General features: G+C 42.0%; 1 protein-coding gene across 2 annotated transcripts in view; it reads left to right on the top strand.

Moving 5' to 3' along the window:
• The window catches only part of CDKL4 (cyclin dependent kinase like 4), a 55,834-nt gene that overhangs the window by 2,187 nt on the left and 32,911 nt on the right, over positions 1–20,736 (top strand). For both annotated transcript variants that reach the window (XM_023216409.1, XM_023216410.1), the window contains exons 2-3: positions 1,962–2,083; positions 17,748–17,820. In XM_023216409.1, coding sequence (XP_023072177.1) covers positions 1,962–2,083; positions 17,748–17,820 — 195 coding nt within the window. The remainder of the gene's footprint in view (positions 1–1,961; positions 2,084–17,747; positions 17,821–20,736) is intronic.

The following is a 20,736-nucleotide window of genomic DNA, read 5'->3' as shown; positions in this document are numbered from 1 at the left end:
CTGCTTTGCTTCCATGCTGTGGTTTTACAGCAGCACAAAGCCACTGGATTTTTAGATGACCTAGTCTCCTCCACTCTTTGCCTTTCTGCTGTTTTAGGTAGTGGAGCATATAGAAAACAAATTGGTTTGGTGCTTTGAGCTTTTCTTTTTTTTTCCGTTAGAGAGATGGGGGTCTCAGTATGTTGCTTAGGCTGATCTCGAACTCCTAGGCTCACGCAATCGTCCTGCCTCAGCCTGGGCATATTTTTAATGTATAATAGATTCTCTTTTCCAATGCTGTTGGCAGAAGGCACACAGTTTTAGGGTGACATTTGTTTTGGTCAAGCCATGCTTATGTTAATAGATACTGAGGTAGAGGCATGCATCGTAAGTCTCTGTACCTAAAACTTTCTACTGGGCCTGCTGTTTGTTAAGCTTCTGCTACATACAAAATGCTGTGTTCTCTCTCTATATCTTTCTGGGTAAATGGTAGAGTGTGGAAAGTTGATTTGTCTACTACACTGGGAAAACAACAGGGAAGATGGGTTAGGAATAAGAGTGATCATGTATCCTAATTTGCCCAAGACAGTTCTGCTTTATAGTTTTTGTCCCAGTGTCCTGCCTGGTTCACATCTCCTTTCCAAAGTGTCCTGGTGTGGCCAGGCCCAGTGACTCACACCTGTAATCCCAGCACTTTGGAAAGCTGAGGCAGATGGATCACTTGAGGTCAGGAGTTTGAGACTAGCCTGTCCAACACGGTGAAACCCCATCTCTACTAAAAATATGAAAATTAGCCAGGCATGGTAGCACGCACCTGTAATCCCAGCTACTGCGAAGGCTGAGGCATGAGCATCACTTGAACCCAGGAGGCAGAGGTTGCAGTGAGCTGAGATGGCACCACTGCACTTCAGCCTGGGCGATAGAGCGAAGAAAAAAAAATTGTCCTGGTGCGTATGCTAAATTATGTGGTCACCCTAGTTACAGGCAAAGTGACCACATGTGCTGGTTTACCTAGGATAGTCCTGGCTTCTACCCATTAGCCTAGTTTGGAGGATAAAATTTTATAATCTCTGTAGTGATAGTCTATCCTACCTAATCAGCATTTTCCCTTAGGTTTACAATATTAAACAGAGGCTGTGTCGTAAAATGCTTCAGTTTGGGAATAGAATTTAACACACAAAATATCTGTGCATAAGAGAGAACAACAGAATCAAAGAACAATACTGAAAATATAATAAGTAAATTTAAAACACAGACTAATTGTGGGGACTTCTAGAAGAGACAGTTTATTCCAATCTGGTGGTTAAGAACTAGTATTACTGGGAGCCAACACTAGAATCCAGACTGGATTTAAATCCATAAAATCCATGGCAATATGTAAGCTGAGTGGGTATTGATGATTTTTATAGTCCTTACTCAATAATTTCATTTCCTCAATTTTCTACTCAGGTTATTTTATGACTTGAATATATAGAATTTCCATAAAATATATAAAGTGTTTTTTGTTTTAGTGCAGTATTTTAAGTTACATACTTTACTTGCTATCACCAGAGAGATTCAAGCAGTTTTGTTACCACTTATTATAGGTACATTGGATGAATCTTTTTTTTTTTTTTTTTTTTTTTTTTTGAGACGGAGTCTTGCTCTGTCGCCCGAGCTGGAGTGCAGTGGCCGGATCTCAGCTCACTGCAAGCCCCGCCTCCCGGGTTTACGCCATTCTCCTGCCTCAGCCTCCCAAGTAGCTGGGACTACAGGCGCCTGCCACCTCGCCCGGCTAGCTTTTTGTATTTTTTAGTAGAGACGGGGTTTCACTGTGTTAGCCAGGATGGTCTCGATCTCCTGACCTCGTGATCCGCCCATCTCAGCCTCCCAAAGTGCTGGGATTACTAAATTTCTTCCAACTTAAAGTTTCTTTAAGGGGTCTGGGGAGACGCTTTTACTAGTAACAGAGCACTTAACCTTGCATTTCAATTCTTTCACAGCAATTAAAACATCCAAATATTGTGAATCTCATCGAGGTGTTCCAGAGAAGAAGGAAAACGCATTTAGTTTTTGAATACTGTGATCATACACTTTTAAATGAGCTGGAAAGAAACCCAAATGGGTAAGTAATCTGGAAACTGAAATTCCGTACAGCCAGTTCTCAGTTTCATTTTCTGTGGAATTAACCATGGCAGATTTCAAATCCCAGCCACAACTCCCCTCTCTACCCAAATGCATCTGGCTACCCCATCCAGTCTCAGTTAGGATGTCTTCAAAAGGCAAACAATGATTTACCTATAGGAGTTATAATTAGGAAGAAAAACCTACTGCAGATATAAAATAAAAATGAATTTGAGGCTGAATTGCATATTGGATTATCTCAATTCAAGGAATGAACCATGGTTTGATACTAGGAAACCTATTAATGTAATTCACTAACAAGTTAAAGGATAAAAAATACATATAATTGATAAATTTGAAAATTTGAAATGTCAATAAACTCAACATCCTTTCCTAATGATTTTTTTAAAATCCCTTGCATCTAGGGTTAAAAGAAGAGTTTCATTTTTCTTTTCTTTTCTTTTTTTTTTTTTTTGAGATGGAATCTCACTCTGTTGCCCAGACTAGAGTGCAATGGCACAATCTCCGCTCACTGCAAACTCCACCTCCTGGGTTCAAGCAATTCTCTGCCTCAGCCTCCCGAGTAGCTAGGATTACAGGCGCCTGCCACCACACCCGGCTCATTTTTGTATTTTTACTAGAGATGGGGTTTCACCATCTTGGCCAGGCTGGTCTTGAGCTCCTGACCTCATGATCCACCTGCCTCTGCTTCCCAAAGTGTTGGCACACACACCTCTCTTCAAATCAACTGCCAATTTTATACTCAATGGTAAAACTAGAAGAACTTTCATTAAAGTGAGGAAACAAGACAAGGATGTCAGCTGTCACCACTATAATGTAACGTTGTTCTGAGAACTCTAGCCAATGTAATGTAATAAGAAAAGCAAATAAAACATAGCTTTTGGAAATGAAATAAAATTGTCATTATTTGTAAGATATTACTGATCTACAAACTCTAAGAGAACCACCTAAAGAGTTATTAAAACCAATAGAATTCAGTACAGTGACCCCTATAACACTACAAATTCCACATGCAAAAACTAACAGCCTTTGTATCAAACAGCACTTCAGAAAATCTAACAGAGAATGGCTGGGTGCAGTGTCTCGTGCCTGTAATCCCAGCACTTTGGGAGGCCAAGGCAGGTGGATCACTTGAACTCACGAGTTTGAGATCAGCCTGGCCAACACGGTGAACCCCTGTCTCTACTAAAAATATAAAAATTACCTAGTTATGGTGGCGGGTGCCTGTAGTACCAGCTAGTCGGGAGGCTGAGGTATGAGGATTGCTTGAACCCAGGAGGCGGAGGTTGCAGTGAGCTGAGATCACACCGCTGCACTCCCGCCTGGATGACAGAGCGAGACCCTGTCTCAAAAAAAAAAAAAAAAAAAACTAGTGGAGAAGGATCCCATTCAAATATTAACAACAACAAAAGTTTAGGAATAAAGATAAAGAGTTGTTCTGACTCTACATGAAGACAGCTACAAAACTGAGGTACATAAGGATTTTATTTAAATGAACATATGTTTCTAGATAGAAATATTCATGATTATAAAAATATTGCCTCTACAGTTTATTTATTAAACAAAATTCTAATCAGAATACCAAAAGGTTTTTTTGAAACTTGAAAAAGACTAAATTGAGAAAAAAGAGACTTTTAACTGTCAAATGTTAAATCACAGTAGTTTGAGAGACTCCCTTTGACAAAAAAGTACCATCAACAAAACTAAAAAAGAAATGAGATATTGGGTAAACTGTTTGCCAGAATTAATAAATTTTATATCTACCTATGCAGATTTTACAAATAACATTTTTTAAAAGGTTGACATCCAATTAATAAATATATTCATTCAAAAAAATCTTTCATAAATGTAGACTGCACCCAGCCAGTGCTAAGGCTACAGCATTGAACAAAGCACACACAGAAAAGAAGCCTCACCTTACCTTCCAGTGAATGTGGAAAGCAAATCATTAAAAAAGAGAAGGAGGCTGGGTGCAGTGGCTCATGCCTGTAATCCCAGCCCTTTGGGAGGCTGAGGCGGGTGGATCAGTTGAGCTCGGGAGTTCAAGACCAGCCTGGCCAACATGGCGACACCCATCTCTACAAAAACTACAAAAATTATCATAGCCTCTCGTCCTAGCTAGTTGGGAGGCTGAGGTGGGAAGATCACTTGAGCTCAAGAAGTGGAGGCTGCAGTGAGCAGAGATCACGCCACTGCATTCTAACCTGGGTAACAGAGTAAGACCCCATCTCACTGAAGACAGAAGTCTTCAAAAAACAAAAAGAGAGGGAGAGAAGGAAATGACCAGTACACCTAAGAAAACATGCTTATCCTTCCCTATTAATCAAGGAAATTCAAAACTTTTTAGCAAGGTACCGTTTCTCATCTATTACATTTGGCAAAGATTTTTCAAAATTTATTATACTCGGTCTTATCAACAGTCAGGGAATCAGACCTCCTCATTCATGGCTGGAGAGAGTGCCATTAAGAGGGCAATTTAGCAATATATATGAAAAAAATTTAACTTTTCATCCTTTGATCAAGAGATTCCATTTAGAGAAATTTATAGTAAGAAAATAATCAGATCAGGGCAAAAAGTTATGCATATGAATGTTCAATACTTTATTATTTATAACAAAAATATTGGACCCCCCTAATTTTCCAGTAGTAAAGAATTGATTACAGGCATTTTAGTATATCCATCCATACAATAGTACAATATGCAGCCAGTCCATTAGAGAGCATGCTTCAGAACAATAGTTCATGTCCTGAGGAAATGTTCCTGGGATGATATATGAAAAAATGAGATAACATACTAGAATGTTAAGTATAATTAAAAATTGGAGTTTTCTCAATATTCTGTGAATGCATATATATATTACTTTTAAAATAAAATTAATATAAAGTAAAGACAATTAAAATGGTATGTTAATTCATAGACCAATTTTATTCTGCACTAAATAGGATGTTTTAGGTTGACTTAGAAGACTGATATATTCAGCCATTCTATAAATTAATTTATAAATTAACATACATTTTCATGAAGTTAGAAATGTATGCTTACTTCATGTATTGTTCAAGGCCCTGAGACTGTTATAAAACATTCAATGCATACACCAGTTTGATTGAACTGAACATCTTTCTCTTCCCTACTTGTATCCTAAGCTTTCCTGTCTGTAGACTTAGCTCATGTTCTTCTCATTTTAATCTAGAAGGTTCTAGCCTTTTTCACCTTCACTGTCTTTATCATAATCTTTATTTATTTATTTATTTATTTATTTTGAGACACAGTCTCACACTGTCGCCAGGCTGGAGTGCAGTGGGGCACTCTCGGCTCACTGCAGGCTCTACCTCCTGGCTCAAGCAGTCCTCCCACCCCAGCCTCCCAAATAGCTGGGACTACAGGGACTCGCTACCACACCTGGCTAATTTTTGTATTTTTAGTAGAGACAGGGTTTCGCCATGTTGGCCAGGCTGGTCTCGAACTCCTGACCTCAGGTGATCCACCCGCCTTGGCCTCCTAAAGGGCTGGGATTACAGGCGTGAGCTCCTGCACCTGGCCTATCATAATCTTTAAAATGTGAAATCCTAGATGTTTGTAACATGTCTAAGTTTCCTTCATCTGGATGGAATTGCTTCCTTCCTTTGAATCCCTATGGAATTTTATTTTCATCCCTGTTATGGTACTTGGTACTTACTACTGTACATGTTTTTATGTGCAAACTCTCTCTCACTAGAATGTAAGTTTTTTGAGGGCATACTTCATGTCTCATTGATCTTAATGGCTTCCTCATGCCTAGCATTCTTTTGCTCAAAAAATATTTCATGGAGCATTTTACACTGGTGCAGAGGATACAGTTATAATGGCACAATCCTGCCCTCAAGAAGCTTAAAATGTAATGAAGAGACAGATATTGAAAGTAATAACTACAAATGCTTACGTTGATTGGGTTAATGCTGTTGCAAGGGATGCACAAGAGCAGCAACTCCAACATCTATTGACCCCGGGAAGTGAGGGAGATTCTGTAGAGAAGGCAGCATTTGGGTTTTGAAAAGGAAGAGGAGTTGGCCAGATGGACACCCCTGGAAGAATGCACAGACACAAGAAAGAGCAAGTCATGGTCAAGCAACTCCTCTGTTGAATATGTTTTGCAGTGCCAAGGACCTCTGAACCATCCCACTTTGCACTTTTAAGTTTTACAAATGTGCTTAGCACTGCTAGTGTTCAGTAGTGCTTTGGGTCAGCCCTGAGACTTCAATCTATTATACATGGAGTAATGCAAATAGGAACAATCTAGAATATGCTTCTCTTTTATGAAATGCTGGGTACTTCTAGATAACAATGATTAATTTAAAGCATTCATCTACTTGTACTCCTTTCCTAAAATCTACTTAAATAATAGGCAAGAGAGTATTTGTAAAGGCCTAAGTCCAGTGAATACCAAACAGAGATAAACAACCAGCTAGTGTACATACCAAGCCTCTTGGACTATTGTTTATTGAGGGAAATGTGTAGGAGAAATAACTGGTGTGTGGGCATAAGATCAATGTGGCCGGGCGCGGTGGCTCACGCCTGTAATCCCAGCACTTTGGGAGGCCAAGATGGGCGGACCACGAGGTCAGGAGATCGAGAGCATCCTGGCTTACACGGTGAAACCCTGTATGTACTAAAAAACACAAAAAAATTAGCCGGGCGTGGTGGCGGGCGCCTGTAGTCCCAGCTACTCAGGAGGCTGAGGCAGGAGAATGACGTGAACCCGGGAGATGGAGCTTGCAGTAAGCCAAGATCGCACCACTGCACTCCAGACTGGGTGACAGAGAAAGACTCTGTCCCAAAAAAAGAAAAAAAAAAAAAGATCATCTCTGTAGTGAATGTGGATTGAGCCATGGGATGGTGAGATAATGAAGGGACCCAATGACTAAATTATAGCATAAAAAATTGGGCCAGGCGCAGTGGCTCATGCCTGTAATCCCAGCACTTTGGGAGGCCAAGGAGGGCAGATCACCTGAGGTCAGGAGTTCAAGACCAGCCTGGCCAACATGGTGAAATCCCCATCTCTACTAAAAATACAAAATTAGCCAGGTGTGGTGGTATGCACCTGTAGTCCCAGCTACTTAGGAGGCTGAGGCAGGAGAAGCGCTTGAACCCGAGAGGCAGAGATTGCAGTGAGTCGATATTGCACCACTGCACTCCAGCCTGGGCAACAGACTGGAACTCTGTCTCAAAAAAAAAAAAAAAAAAAAAAAAAAAAAAAAAGAGTTGGGCTGGACACGATGGCTCACACCTGTAATTTCAGCACTTTGGGAGGCCAAGGCAGGCAGATCATCTGAAGTCAGGAGTTCAAGAGCAGCCTGGCCAACATGGTAAAACTACATCTCTACTAAAAATACCCAAAAATGAGCTAGGCGTGGTGGTGTGCCCTTATAGTCCCTATAGTCCCAGCTACTCATGAGGCTGAGGCAGGAGAATTGCTTCAATATGGGAGGTGGAGGTTGCAGTGAGCCAGGATCACGCCACTGCACTCCAGCCTGGGCAACAGAGCGAGACTCCGTCTAAAAAAAAAGAAAAGAAAAAGAAAAAGGGAGTTTTTGTCACAGTGAAGTAAGGTGGTGAAAGTGTACTGCTTTCCCTGTCAGATGAAAGCTTCTCTACTTACTGGATAAAGAAAAAAGCATTTGTTACATCAATAGATGCATCCAAAGTAGTGAGGCTGTATTGGATTTGCTCCAGTAGAGAAACTGTATGTATAAGAGTGGCTACAATTGGCATCATCTGATTAAAGTGATAATCTATTCTCATTCTCTAAGATTCTTTTTTTTTTTTTCTACAAAGCCCCAAAGTAAGTTAAATGGGATAGTGATAGGAAGTATCAGTCCTGTCAACAGGGAGGATTTCCCTAAACTGCTATTGCGCTACACATGATAGAATAATCCTGCCATCAAGAAGTTTAAAATCTGGCTGGTGCAGTGGCTCACAGCTGTAATCCTAGCACTTTGGGAGGCCAAGGCAGGTGAATCATCTGAGGTCAGGAGTTCTAGACCAGCCTGACCAACATGGTGAAACCCCGTCTCTACTAAAAATACAAAAATTAGCCAGGTGTGGTGGTGGGTGCCTATAATCCCAACTACTTGGGAGGCTGAGGCAGGAGAATCGCTTGAACCTGGGAGGCAGAGCTTGCAGTGAGCCGAGATCACTGCACTCCAGCCTGGGCAACAAGAACAAAACTCCATCAAAAAAAAAAAGAAGTTTAAAGTTGATGAAGAATCAGATTACAAGGGAACAATTATAGATTATTATAGTGTTACAACTACTACATGGGTTTATAAAACTGTAGCTGTCCATTTCTGACTGGTGACAACACATGAGGTACACTGGTAAATTAAACTTGGATTTCTTTATCAGTTAATTGAGCATAGAAATTTACCATAAGGTGGGCTGGGCGCGGTGGCTCACGCCTGTAATCCCAGCACTTTGGGAGGCTGAGGTGGGCGGATCACAAGGTCAGGAGATGGAGACCATCCTGGCTTACACGGTGAAACCCCATATCTACTAAAAATACAAAAAAATTAGCCGGGCGTATCGGCGGGCGCCTGTAGTCCCAGCTACTCCGGAGGCTGAAACAGGAGAATGGCGAGAACCCGGGAGGCGGAGCTTGCAGTGAGCCGAGATCGCGCCACTGCACTCCAGCCTGGGGGCAGAGCAAGACTCCGTCTCAAAAAAAAAAAAGAAAGAAAGAAATTTACCATAAGGTTATGGGTGTGGCTTGGTGGAAAGTTGACATTGAATCAGGAGTATTAAGAAATACATTATTGACTAGGCACGGTGGCTCACATCTGTAATCCCAGCACTTTGGGAGGCTGAGGCGGGTGGATCACCTGAGGTCAGAAGTTCAAGACCAGCCTGACCAACATGGTGAAACCCCATCTCTATGAAAATACAAAAATTAGCTGGGCATGGTAGTGGGACCCTGTAGTCCCAGCTACTCAGGAGGCTGAGACGGGAGAATTGTTTGAACCCGGGAGGTGGAGGTTGCAGTGAGCTGAGATTGCACCACTGCACTCCAGCCTGGACGACAAGAGCGAGATTCCGTAAAGTAAAGCCAGTGACCAGTGACCTTGAAAACCACTGTGGTTTACCAGTTTTGGGGGAATGGGGAGCTTAATGACAGTCAGGTGGCAAATGAATTTTGACTCAAATCCATTTCATGGTTGCCCCAGTGGGTCCACAGATCCATCCTGGTGAATATTTTCCCATTTCCTAAGTGAGTTGCTGAAATAAATACACCAACAACAGGAACAGAAGTGAGGTGGCTCTCCGATCTAAGGAATGAAGGCTGTTATGGTGGAAGAGCCTAGTAGAAGTGTCTGGCATGTTGCTTTTTACCAAAATAGAAAACTGAAAGCAATGCTGCAGATCTGGAGAAAAGCATAGATTAGCATTACCATTAAATGCTATGGGGAGACATAGTTGGGTACTCGATGAGCATGTTGTCTATGATAAATTCTCTTCAACGTTTCTGTCTCCTCCAGTCTCTGAGTTCCTTCTCCCTCATTTTATTAATGAATTTCTGGTGTCTTAACTTCCTTTGGCATAGGCAACCATTTAGTCCAGGCTCAGTCAACCAGTTCAGCAACTAACTAGAATCATTCCTGGATGCCCCGGGTGGTCTGCTGAAATCAGAATCTGGAGCCAGGTGTGGTGGTTCACACCTGTAATCCCAGCACTTTGGGAGGCTGAGGGAGACAGATCACTTGAGGTCAGGAGTTTGAGATCAGCCTGGCCAACATGGTGGAACCCTGTGTCTACTAAAAATACAAAAAAAGTAGCCGGGTGTGGTGGCAGGTGCCTGTAATCCCAGCTACTCGAGAGGCTGAGACGGGAGAATTGCTTGAACCTGGGAGGCGGAGGTTGCAGTGAGCCAAAACCATGCCACTTCACTCCAACCTGGGTGACAGAGCGAAACTCCATCTCAGAAAAAAGGGGGGAAAAAAACCAGAATCTCGAATAAGTTGTGCCCATATTGTTATAATCAGCCCAATCTAAAGTCATATTTCTTCCCCTCTGGTCCAACACCCGTGAAATCCATTTCTTCATACATTCCCCGTTATAAATCAGCAAAATTTTGTAGTTCTTTTCACTATGTAAATCTCCTCTTCCTCTGTTTCACTTTGTTATAGGCCCCCTGAGTCATGCTGGGATCTGACTTTAGTTAAGGTTTGGAGACCCTGAGGGGAGGTGGGGAGAGGAGGCTTGAAGAGAGTGGACATCCCCACACAAGGCACCTGCCTCAGGTGAGATCTGAGAGTCTGCAGCAAGTCAGAAGCAGCCTCATTGTACAAGTTTGGGGGCTACTTCCTATAAGAAGAAAAATTTGGGAGGAAGTTAGGGTGCTCTTAGTTACATGAATACTTTCAAGTGTCACATTCCAATTCCTGGACAGTTTCTCCTTCTCATCTCATTAACTGAGAAACTAACTACCCTCACATAAATTCAGTCTTTGTTGTCACTGAGCACCCTGCAGGGTTATTGTGTGTGTCAGTTTTTTAGCAATCTCATGGTAGTCCCAGTGGATCTGTAAAGTGGGTCCTATAGAAACAAGAAGTAAGGGGTTCTTGTAGGGTAAATATCAAAATGCCTGATGTCCTATCTGTGCCTTGAACCAAGATATTAAAGCTCTGAACCTGTGCTGTTTTTCTTTAATTTCTCCAGTGAAATTAGAAGCAGCCAGACCACCTCACATATCTGTTATTACCTATATTCCCCATATTGTTCTATCACACTCAGTTCACCAAAGCTTTGCCTTGAATAAGCATTTTATTCCAGATGGCCACAGGTGACTATTTAAATTCCCTTTTCAGGCCGAGCACAGTGGCTCATACCTGTAATCCTAGCACTCTGGGGGGCCGAGGCAGACAGATTGCTTGAGGTCAGGAGTTCAAGACTACTCTAGGCAACAGAGTGAAATCCCATTTCTACTAAAATACAAAAAATTAGCCAGGTATGGTGGCAGGCACCTGTAGTCCCGTCTACTCAGGTGGCTGAGGCAGGAGAATTGCTTCAACCCAGGATGTGGAGGTTGCAGTGAGCCAAGATCACGCCATTGCACTACAGCCTGAGTGACAGAGCGAGACTTTGTCTCAAAAAAAAAAAAAAAATTATATAAATAAATAAATACCTGTTTCATTACTGGGTGGCCATCTGCCAGCATCCCCGCCATTAATGGTAATTAGATGCTGCCCTTCAGACCCCATTACATTAGATACCCAATCCTAGATTCTCACAGCCTTGGATTGTTTCCCACATCCGCTTCTGGTACCATGTCCTGAATTGGTCAGGATTCAACAACAGAATTCACTCTAGCTAGTTTAAAGAGAAAGACAGTTGTCGCAAGGTTTTAGTTTATAAAATTTCTGGGGAGTGCCAGAGAAACAAGATTAATTGAGCTCCTATTAGGTACCAGGTCCTGTTCTAGGTGCTGGGGCTATAATAATGGACAAGAAAAAGTCCTTGCCTTGTGCAATTTACATTCTGATGTAGTCCAGCAATAAAGAAGCGTTATGAGTCTTTGAAGAAAAATAAAGCACAGGCCGGGCGCGGTGGCTCAAGCCTGTAATCCCAGCACTTTGGGAGGCCGAGACAGGCGGATCACGAGGTCAGGAGATCGAGACCATCCTGGCTAACCCTGTGAAACCCCGTCTCTACTAAAAAATACAAAAAACTAGCCGGGCGAGGTGGCGGGCGCCTGTAGTCTCAGCTACTCAGGAGGCTGAGGCAGGAGAATGGCATAAACCCGGGAGGCAGAGCTTGCAGTGAGCTGAGATCCGGCCACAGCACTCCAGCCTGGGTGACAGAGCGAGACTCCGTCTCAAAAAAAAAAAAAAAAAAAAAGAAAGAAAAATAAAGCACAGCGTGAAGTTAGAGAATGCCCAGGAGGTGTATCAGTCAAGGTTCTTCAGAGAAACAAAACCAATACGATACGTAGAGGTATTGATAACAGGAGATTTATTATGGGTATTGACTCGTGTGATTATGGAGGGAGAAAAATTCTGCAATCTGCCATCTGCAAGCCAGAGAACCAGGAAATCCGATGGTCTAATTCAGGCCAAGTCCTAAGGCCCAAGAGGACAGAAAGCTTCAAAGTCCAAAGGCCTGAGAGCCAGGAGCTTCCACATCCAAGGGCAGAAGACGACGGATGTCCTAGCTCAAGGAGACAGAAGCAACCCTTCCTCTACCTTTTTGTTGTATCCAGGCCCCCAGCAGGTTTGATGATGCCTGTCTGCCTACCCTCACCATTGTGGGTGGGTCTTCTTTACTCAGTCTACTGATTCAAATGTGAATCCCTTCCAGAAACACCCTCACAGACACACCCACAAATGATGTTTTGGGTTTTTTTGTTTTTTTGAGAGAAGGTCTCATTCACTTGTCTCACTCTCTGCAGTGGCCTGAACATGGCTTGCTGCAGCTTCAAACTCCCGAACTCAAGCAATCCTCTTGCCTGAGCGTCCTGAGCAGCTGGGACCACAGACACTCACCATTATGTCTGGCTAATTTTTAAACTTTGATTAGAGATGGGGTCTTGCCATGTTACTCAGGCTGGTCTCAAATTCCTGGGCTCAAGCAATCCTCCTGCCTCAGCCTCCCAAAGTGCTGGGATTACAAGCACGAGTCACTGCACCTGGCAGAAATAATGTTTTACCAGCTATCTGGGCATCCCTTAACCTAGTCAAGTTAACACAGAAAATTACTCATCACCGAAAGAGAGTAGAAGGAACAATAAACTGTTAATAGAAGTAGAAATAGAAGTGAATATAGAAATAGAAGTAAAATGTTATTAACAGCCTGATTGAAGTTATAAATAAGCCTGGGGGGCCAGGGATTATAGGCTCACGCCTGTAATCCCAACACTTTCAGGGGGCCGAGGCAGGCAGATCACCTGAGGTCAGGAGTTCGAGACCAGCCTGACCAATGTGGAGAAACCCCATCTCTACTAAAAATACAAAATTAGCCGGGTGTGGAGGTGCATACCTGTAATCCCAGCTACTCAGAAGGCTGAGGCAGCAGAATCACTTGAACCTGTGAGGCAGAGGTTGCGGTGAGTTGAGATTGTGCCATTGCACTCTAGCCTGGGCAACAAGAGTGAAACTCCGTCTCAATAAATAAATAAATGATAAAATAAGCCTGGTATGTTCAGAGAACAGCGGAAAATAATGGACTGGGATGGAGTGACTTTGGCGATGTGATAGGTGATAAAGTTGGGAAGGGAAATGGAAGTAAAATGTTATTAACAGCCTGGTAGGCCATAGTAACAAGGCTGGATTTTATTCTAGGATAGTAAAGATTTACTGAGAAGGACTGAATTCATCTTGGATAGTAATAATGAAATCAAGCTTCCCCTATTAAGTTTTTATAACAAACTTCCAGGTAGTGACTTCTGATGTCAGCATCAGGTCTTCCTCTGAGTGATTCAAGGAGCATATTCCGAGCAGTTCAGTCTGAATTCCCCCATCATGTTACCCTTTCTTGTTAACCCATTCGGACTTGAACTGTGGTGTCTCATGTTTGCTTTAAGGCCTTCATTACGACTTTTAGTATTACTTTTAGCGGCAAGAACCTCAATTACTTCTGAACCAGTCAAATATTTGGTTTTGCACTTGCCCAAAATATAATATTTAAACATTGAGCATCATTTGATTTCACCAGAGGTTCATTTTGCTCCAAGATGCTTTGAAAAAGGCTGCCTGTGGCTGAACAGTGCTGCAGCACTCTATCTTTCTGGACTGAGCACCGCGTGGATGTGCATTCTCTTTGATGGTTATCTTCTCTTTGCACGATCTGTAGTGGTGGTTTGTGGTTCTCTTTGATGGCTATCTTCTCTTTGCACGATCAGGGATGTTGTTTTGCCCCTGACGGAATCTGCCTTCTTGGAAGCTAACTGAACCGAATGTGACACTTCCTGTGAGATGCCTTTAAACATCCTCTTTCATGTTAAAGGCATCTTTAACATCCTATGAAATTACTTTCCTATGAAATTACTTCATTCTTGATTCCTTGTTATTTAGGCTAATAATTGGGGCTTTGCAGTTTCTGAATCCTAGCCCCTACCTCGTTTCCCAATTCCTGTACTTACTCTTCTGCACCTGTAGGCTCTTAGATCCCGACCAGACCAGCGTTCTGTTCCCATGTCAGTAGGAGCACGTGCTCCACCCTTGCTAGTCCCTCCCAAGGATGGAAATCCATTTCCCTTCCTCTCACTGCTGCCACCATAATCTAAGTGTCCAAATCTCACTTGGGTTATTGAATTAGCCTCCTAATTTCTCTCTCTGTATGTGTGTTGTCCCCCAGAAATCCATTCTCCATATTATGTCACTTCCTTGCTTGATTTCTTTCAATGGTTTTGAATTTAGCATAAAATCCAAATTTCTTATCGAGATCTAGAACTCTGAGGGCCTTCATGGACTGGTCTCTGCCAGTCTTCCCATCTTCTTCACTCAAGCGTCAGCCACACTCATACCTGGCCTCATACTGTCTTCCCCACACTCCCAGTTCTTTCTCTCCTCGGGGCCTCTTGCTATTCTTCTGCACCTCTTCCGTCTTTGTATGGGGGTCTCAATCCCATCGACTGGCCTTATCTGATCTCAGACCTGTATCTCCAGAACCCAAGTGGGTGTTAAAACCAGACATTGAGGGGATAGGTTACTCCATAAACTTATGAGATATTATTCTGTTATTATGCATGAGGAAAACTGTAAGTTCAGAGAACTTAAATAACGTATGTTCAAGATTATAAAGTAGAGGCCAGGTACAGTGGCTCACACCTGTAATCTCAGCACTTTGGGAGGCCGAGGGTGGATCACGAGGTCAGGAGATCGAGACCATCCTGGCTAACACGGTAAAACACCGTCTCTACTAAAAATACAAAAAATTAGCTGGGTGTGGTGACCGACACCTGTAGTCCCAGCTACCCAGGAGGCTGAGACAGGAGAATGGTGTGAACCCGGGAGGCAGAGCTTGCAGTGAGCTGAGATTGGGCCACTGCACTCCAGCCTGGGTGACAGAGCAAGACTCCATCTCAAAAAAAAAAAAAAAAAAAAAAAAGATTATAAAGTAGGAAGGAAGCAGCATATCTGGGATTTGAATTCAAGTGACCTGTCTCACAGTGCTCAAAATGGCTATACTATTCTTCCTGCCTCATATTTTAAAAATGTAAACAATGTTGTTTCAGGTTTGACTCTAGGTGAAGTGGGGAGAATACAGTTATATCAGAATTCAGTGCTGGAAATAGACACTTCAAGTGGAAAGGGATTTAATCATGAGAATTAGGTACATTCACAATATTAATAATGAGGAGAACTGGAGTCAGAGGGTTGCCACTGGGCCACTGATGTCAAGGGCACATCACCATAATTGTGATACAAGATCAGGAAACTACTCTGAGGAAAATACCATGTACATTGCTTGCTTTTCTCTGCATATACTTCAGCCTCACACGGTGGTATCTTGTAGCTAGTGTTATAACTGAGTCATGCCTAGGCCTTCCCACTGTTCTGTAAAGTCAGCTACATCTGCACATGTTCAGTTTTTAAAAAGTGATCTAAATATATGATTTAAGTATCCAAATATGAGAAAATATTAAATCTGAATAATGGATATGTTTGGGGTATTACATAATATAATTTTTTTAAATTAAGAAAATCCTTATAGTTGACATTTAATAAAAGAAACCCTTATGTTTCAGATTTTTAAAAAATACACAGACAACAACCACATCTCCATCAACAGGGCTGAAAGACAAACACTGAGAAAAATATTTGCAGCATATATAACAGAGCGTGATGTACATTGAGTCTTTGTAAATCAGTAAGAAAGCAGTGAACAGACCAATTTAAAAAGCAATAAACGCATGAAATGGAATTACACAAAAGAAGAAATGTAGTATCCAATAAGGGTGTGAAAAATAATAATCACTAAAAATTAGTGAAATGTAAATAAAAAACACAATGAGACATCTTTTTATTTTAACCACAGATTGGCAAACATAACATTGGCAAAACCAAATGTTGGCAAGACAATGAGGAGACAGGGACTTTGATGCACAGATGTTTGGTGGGAGTGAAAATGGGTATAACCTTCCTCAGAAAGGGTAGTTTGACAGTGTGTAAATGTGAAGGCATCATCATGGGACAGTGATGTGAGTGATGGAAAGCTACCAACAGAAAAGTTAGAGAGAATGTAATTGCTATAGTTCATGGAGATGGTTACATAAAATAGAATACTCGCAAACAGAGTAAGTTTCCCAGACCCCCAATCCCCAGTGGAAAATACACCTGCCCATGATACTTCCCAATATTTTCTATACAGAGTGATGAGTCTGCCAGAGACAAGAAGCTTACACCCTCCCATTCTTATGGGATCCTTATTCTCCCTGGCCTCCTTTTGGGCTATCTGCTTACCAGGGACAAGTAACTATTACAAAATAACTTGAGTGTCTACCACCAACATGAATTGGATGAATTGAAGAGCTATCTTTCAAGTATACCTTTTTTCCTGCAAAACCAAGTCTCAGGTCTACCTGAATTTCATCCCTGCAGGATCAAAATGTAATGGGTGCCTACCATTGGTCTCAGAAATCCCACTTCTAGAACTTATCTTAAGAAGGTAATTGCATAAATATCATAAGATGGATGATTACAGATATTCATTGAAGAGTTTCTAGAAATGAAAATTGGCTGAACTGAACTGCTCATCAATGGAGACTAAGTGAATTATGCTACAGCCATATAATAATCTCCTCTGGAGCCACGAAAATATATGTGTACATGTTGGTATTTGTACCTCTATGCATAAAACGTTTCTCAAAGTGGTCGGGGTGAAATGGAAGAAAATAAATGGGTCGCTAGGCAGGTGTCAGAGAGACTTCATGTATATACTTTTATATGTTTAAAATTTGAACCATACAAATGCGTTTATTTTAAAATTAAAGTTAAAAAGTAAATACTGGCTGGGCATAGTGGCTCACACCTGTAATCCCAGCACTCTAGGAGGGTGAGGCAGATGGATCATCTGAGATTGGGAGTTCAGGACCAGCCTGGCCAACATGGCGAAACCCCATCTCTACTAAAAATACAAAAATTAGCTGGGCATGGTGGTGCGCGCCTGTACTCTCAGCTACTTGGGAGGCTGAGGCAGGAGAATTGAATGTCTTGAGCTCCGAAAGAGGAAGTTGCAGTGAGCTGAGATCATGCCACTGCACTCTAGCCTGGGTGACAGAGCCAGACCCTGTCTCAAAACAAAAAAGTACAGAGAGAGACAGGGAGAGAGAGGAACAGAGATGCCTGAAGAGACAGCCACCAGAAGTTATAGCCGTTATTTTGGGGTAGCAAGATTTGACCCAACACATTTTATTCCTTTACTTTTCTATATTTTTTGAATCTTCATAAGTGTGTATCATTTTGTGGATGTAAAAAATTCAAATTACAAAAGGAAATTACATAACTATAATAAAAAGATAGTAAAGCCCAATTTTCACTAAAATATTTTTTTAGGATCCCTCTGCGTGATGTTCCTTGAACACGGCAGTCCCTCGCCACTCCACTTCTGTTCCCAACCCTTGCTTCTGGAACGCTGTCCTGTGAGTTTTCATTTCCCTTTTTATTTTTTCCCTCAGAGTTGCTGATGGAGTGATCAAAAGTGTATTATGGCAAACACTTCAAGCTCTTAATTTCTGTCATATACATAACGTAAGTAGCATTTTCTAATGAATTTATTCATTTCTTCATGATGAGTCTTCTAAATAGCTCAGGGTTTTGTTTGGAGAGCTGAAGACAAAGGGAAAGTAAGAGTCAAAGAAGCAAAACGAAAGTTCAGCCAGTAATCCCAACACTTTGGGAGGCTGAGGTAGGAGGATCAAGTGAGCCCTAGAGTTTGAGACCGGCCTGGGGCAAGACCCTGTCTGCAAAAAAGAAGAAAAGGAAATAACAAAAGAAAGTTCAAAATATGAGAAAAAAATGATGCATTATTCATGACTCTTTCCAATTTCTGTAAGAATCAAATTGCTAATTCCTTATGAATTAAAAATTTGAATAAATGTAATGATTCCTTTTGCCATAGGGCCAGTGACCCCTGAAACTATGTTTAAATTGGGCTAGAATAATTTTTCAGGGCTGGTGTGGTGGCTCATGCCTGTAATCCCAGCACTTTGGGAGGCCAATGCGTGCAGATGGCTTTGAGCTCAGGAGTTCAAGACCAGCCTGGGCAACATGGAGAAACCCTATCTCTATGAAAAAATATAAAAATTAGCCAGCCATGGTGGTGCACACCTATAATCCTAGCTACTTGGGAGGTTGAAGCTGGAGAATCACTTGAACCCAGGAGGCAGAGGTTGCAGTGAGCCGAGATCACACCACTGCTCTCCAGCCTGGGCGACAGAATGAGAACCTGTCTCCAAAAGTAATAATAGTAAGTTTTCAGGATATTGCTGGTGTAATCCCCTATGATACTTTTTAATTTTTTCACTATTATTTTTATGTCTCTTAAGTCCTTTACTCTATAGTAATCTAAGTCTCCCTTTCCTTTCCTTTTTAAAAGCCATTTCCAGCCGGGCGTGGTGGCTCACGCCTGTAATCCCAGCACTTTGGGAGGCCAAGGCGGGCGGCTCACGAGGTCAGGAGATCAAGACCATCCTGGCTAACACAGTGAAACCCCATCTCTACTAAAAATACAAAACATTAGCTGGGCGTGGTGGCGGGTGCTTGTAGTCCCAGCTACTCGGGAGGCTGAGGCAGGAGAATGGCGTGAACCCAGTAGGTGGAACTTGCAGTGAGCCGAGATTACACCACTGCACTCCGGCCTGGGCGACAGAGTGAGACTGTCTCAAAAAAAAAAGTTCATGAATCTTTTATAGCCGTAGTTCTCAAGCTTGGGCATGCATCAAAATCACTAGGAGGGCTTGTGAAAACACAGCTACCTGGGCCCCGTCCCCAGAGTTTCTGACTCAGTCGGTCTGAGGTAGGGCCCCAAGAATGTGCATGTCTTCTGTTTTTCCCAGATGCTACTGAAGCTGCTGGTTCAAGAACCACACTTTGAATACGACTATGTTAGAGAAATAATTTTGGCTGTTTCCTGTACGTAACTTAGCTTGTTCTTTCACTTGTATTTCCTGTAAATTGGAGTTTATATCTAGAGGCTTGATCATATTCAGGTTCAGCTTTTTTTTAGATAAGAATGCCTCCTACGTGGTGCTGTACACTTCCTGTCGCATCCCCATCATGAGGTGTATAGCAGCCACTTGTCCCACTTTTGAGAATGTTAAAATTGATGAGTGGGCTCGGGAGGTATTCGTTTGGTCCCCTCCATTATCATTTTCCCTGTCAACATTGTTTCCCTGGTGGTTTTAGCATCCAGTGGTGATTATTGCCTGCATCTAGTATTTCATGACAGCGATTTTCTAATTCTATTATTCCTTCTGCATTTAATAATTGGAACTGTATGGAAAAGAACTCACCCTCATGGATTCTGGCTAGTTTTATTTATCAACACTCAGGGTGATGAGCAGGTATCTTAGCAACAGTGACACGTTTTGGGGAGAGGTGGCTGGAGCACCATTATGAACACCAATTTTGTATTGTGGTGTTTTCGATTCTTTGCTGTTATTGGTCTCTCTGATGCTCAGATTTTCCCATCTTAGGCCAAGGAGAGCTTCTTCAAGTTGGCTCCTGGTACCTTTGCTATATATCATTATATTTTTGCGACAGTCTCACTCTGTTGCCCAGGCTGGAGTGCAGTGGCGTGATCGTAGTGCACTTGGGCCTCAAACTCCTGAGCTCAAGTGATTCTCCCACTTCAGCCTCCCTGAGTAGCTGAGACTACAGGCACATGCCACTACACTCAGCCAATTTTTGTTTCTGCAGAGACAGGGGTCTCACTATCTTGCCCAGGCTGGCCTCAAACTCCTGCCTTGGCTGCCCAAAGTGCGAGGATTACAGGTGTGAACCACTGCACTCAGCCAATGATAGCTTTTAAAAAATATATCTAGCCCTTTTGAGTTGGTGCCTAGACAGAGACAGTGCTGAGGCAATGATACAGGGTACCATATGGTCAGTTTTGATGCCAGCAGAATGTCTATCATAGCAGTCTGGGATTGCTGAAAAAGAAAGTATAAGATCATGGGAATACATTTCAGTATGGAGGGGAAGCTTTCTCTACTTTTAGGAAAGTCAGTGAAGTTTTTATTAGGTTAAATCAAAAGCTTTTATTTTCTATTAATGTAGAGGGATATTTTTCACAAACTATGTAAACCTATTTTTCATGATGCAAATTGTGCTTTCTAATACTTAATAAAGATGATGCCAAATGGAATCCTTATCTCTGTTGCTTTCCACCATGCTATAGGAGGTATCAAAGTTGCTGCAGGAGTTTTATGGGTAGTTAAAATGATTTCTAAAAATACCACTTACCACAAGTGTTTATCCCTATATAACCAGACACTTTCCGAGTACTTGGTTATAAGCTTGAATTCAATGTCTGTGGCTGCTTTATCTATGTATCTCTTTAATACCTAAATTGGATATTTTTATATAAAGGATGCTCAATAAATATTTATTTAATAACTGGATGGATGGATGGATGGTTGGATGGATGGATGGATGGATGGATGG

The sequence above is a fragment of the Piliocolobus tephrosceles genome, chromosome 15 (genome assembly GCF_002776525.5).
Source record: "Piliocolobus tephrosceles isolate RC106 chromosome 15, ASM277652v3, whole genome shotgun sequence".
NCBI lineage: Eukaryota > Metazoa > Chordata > Mammalia > Primates > Cercopithecidae > Piliocolobus > Piliocolobus tephrosceles.
The sequence above is the reverse complement of the archived record's forward strand: the minus strand, read 5'-3'. Positions and strand labels throughout refer to the sequence as shown.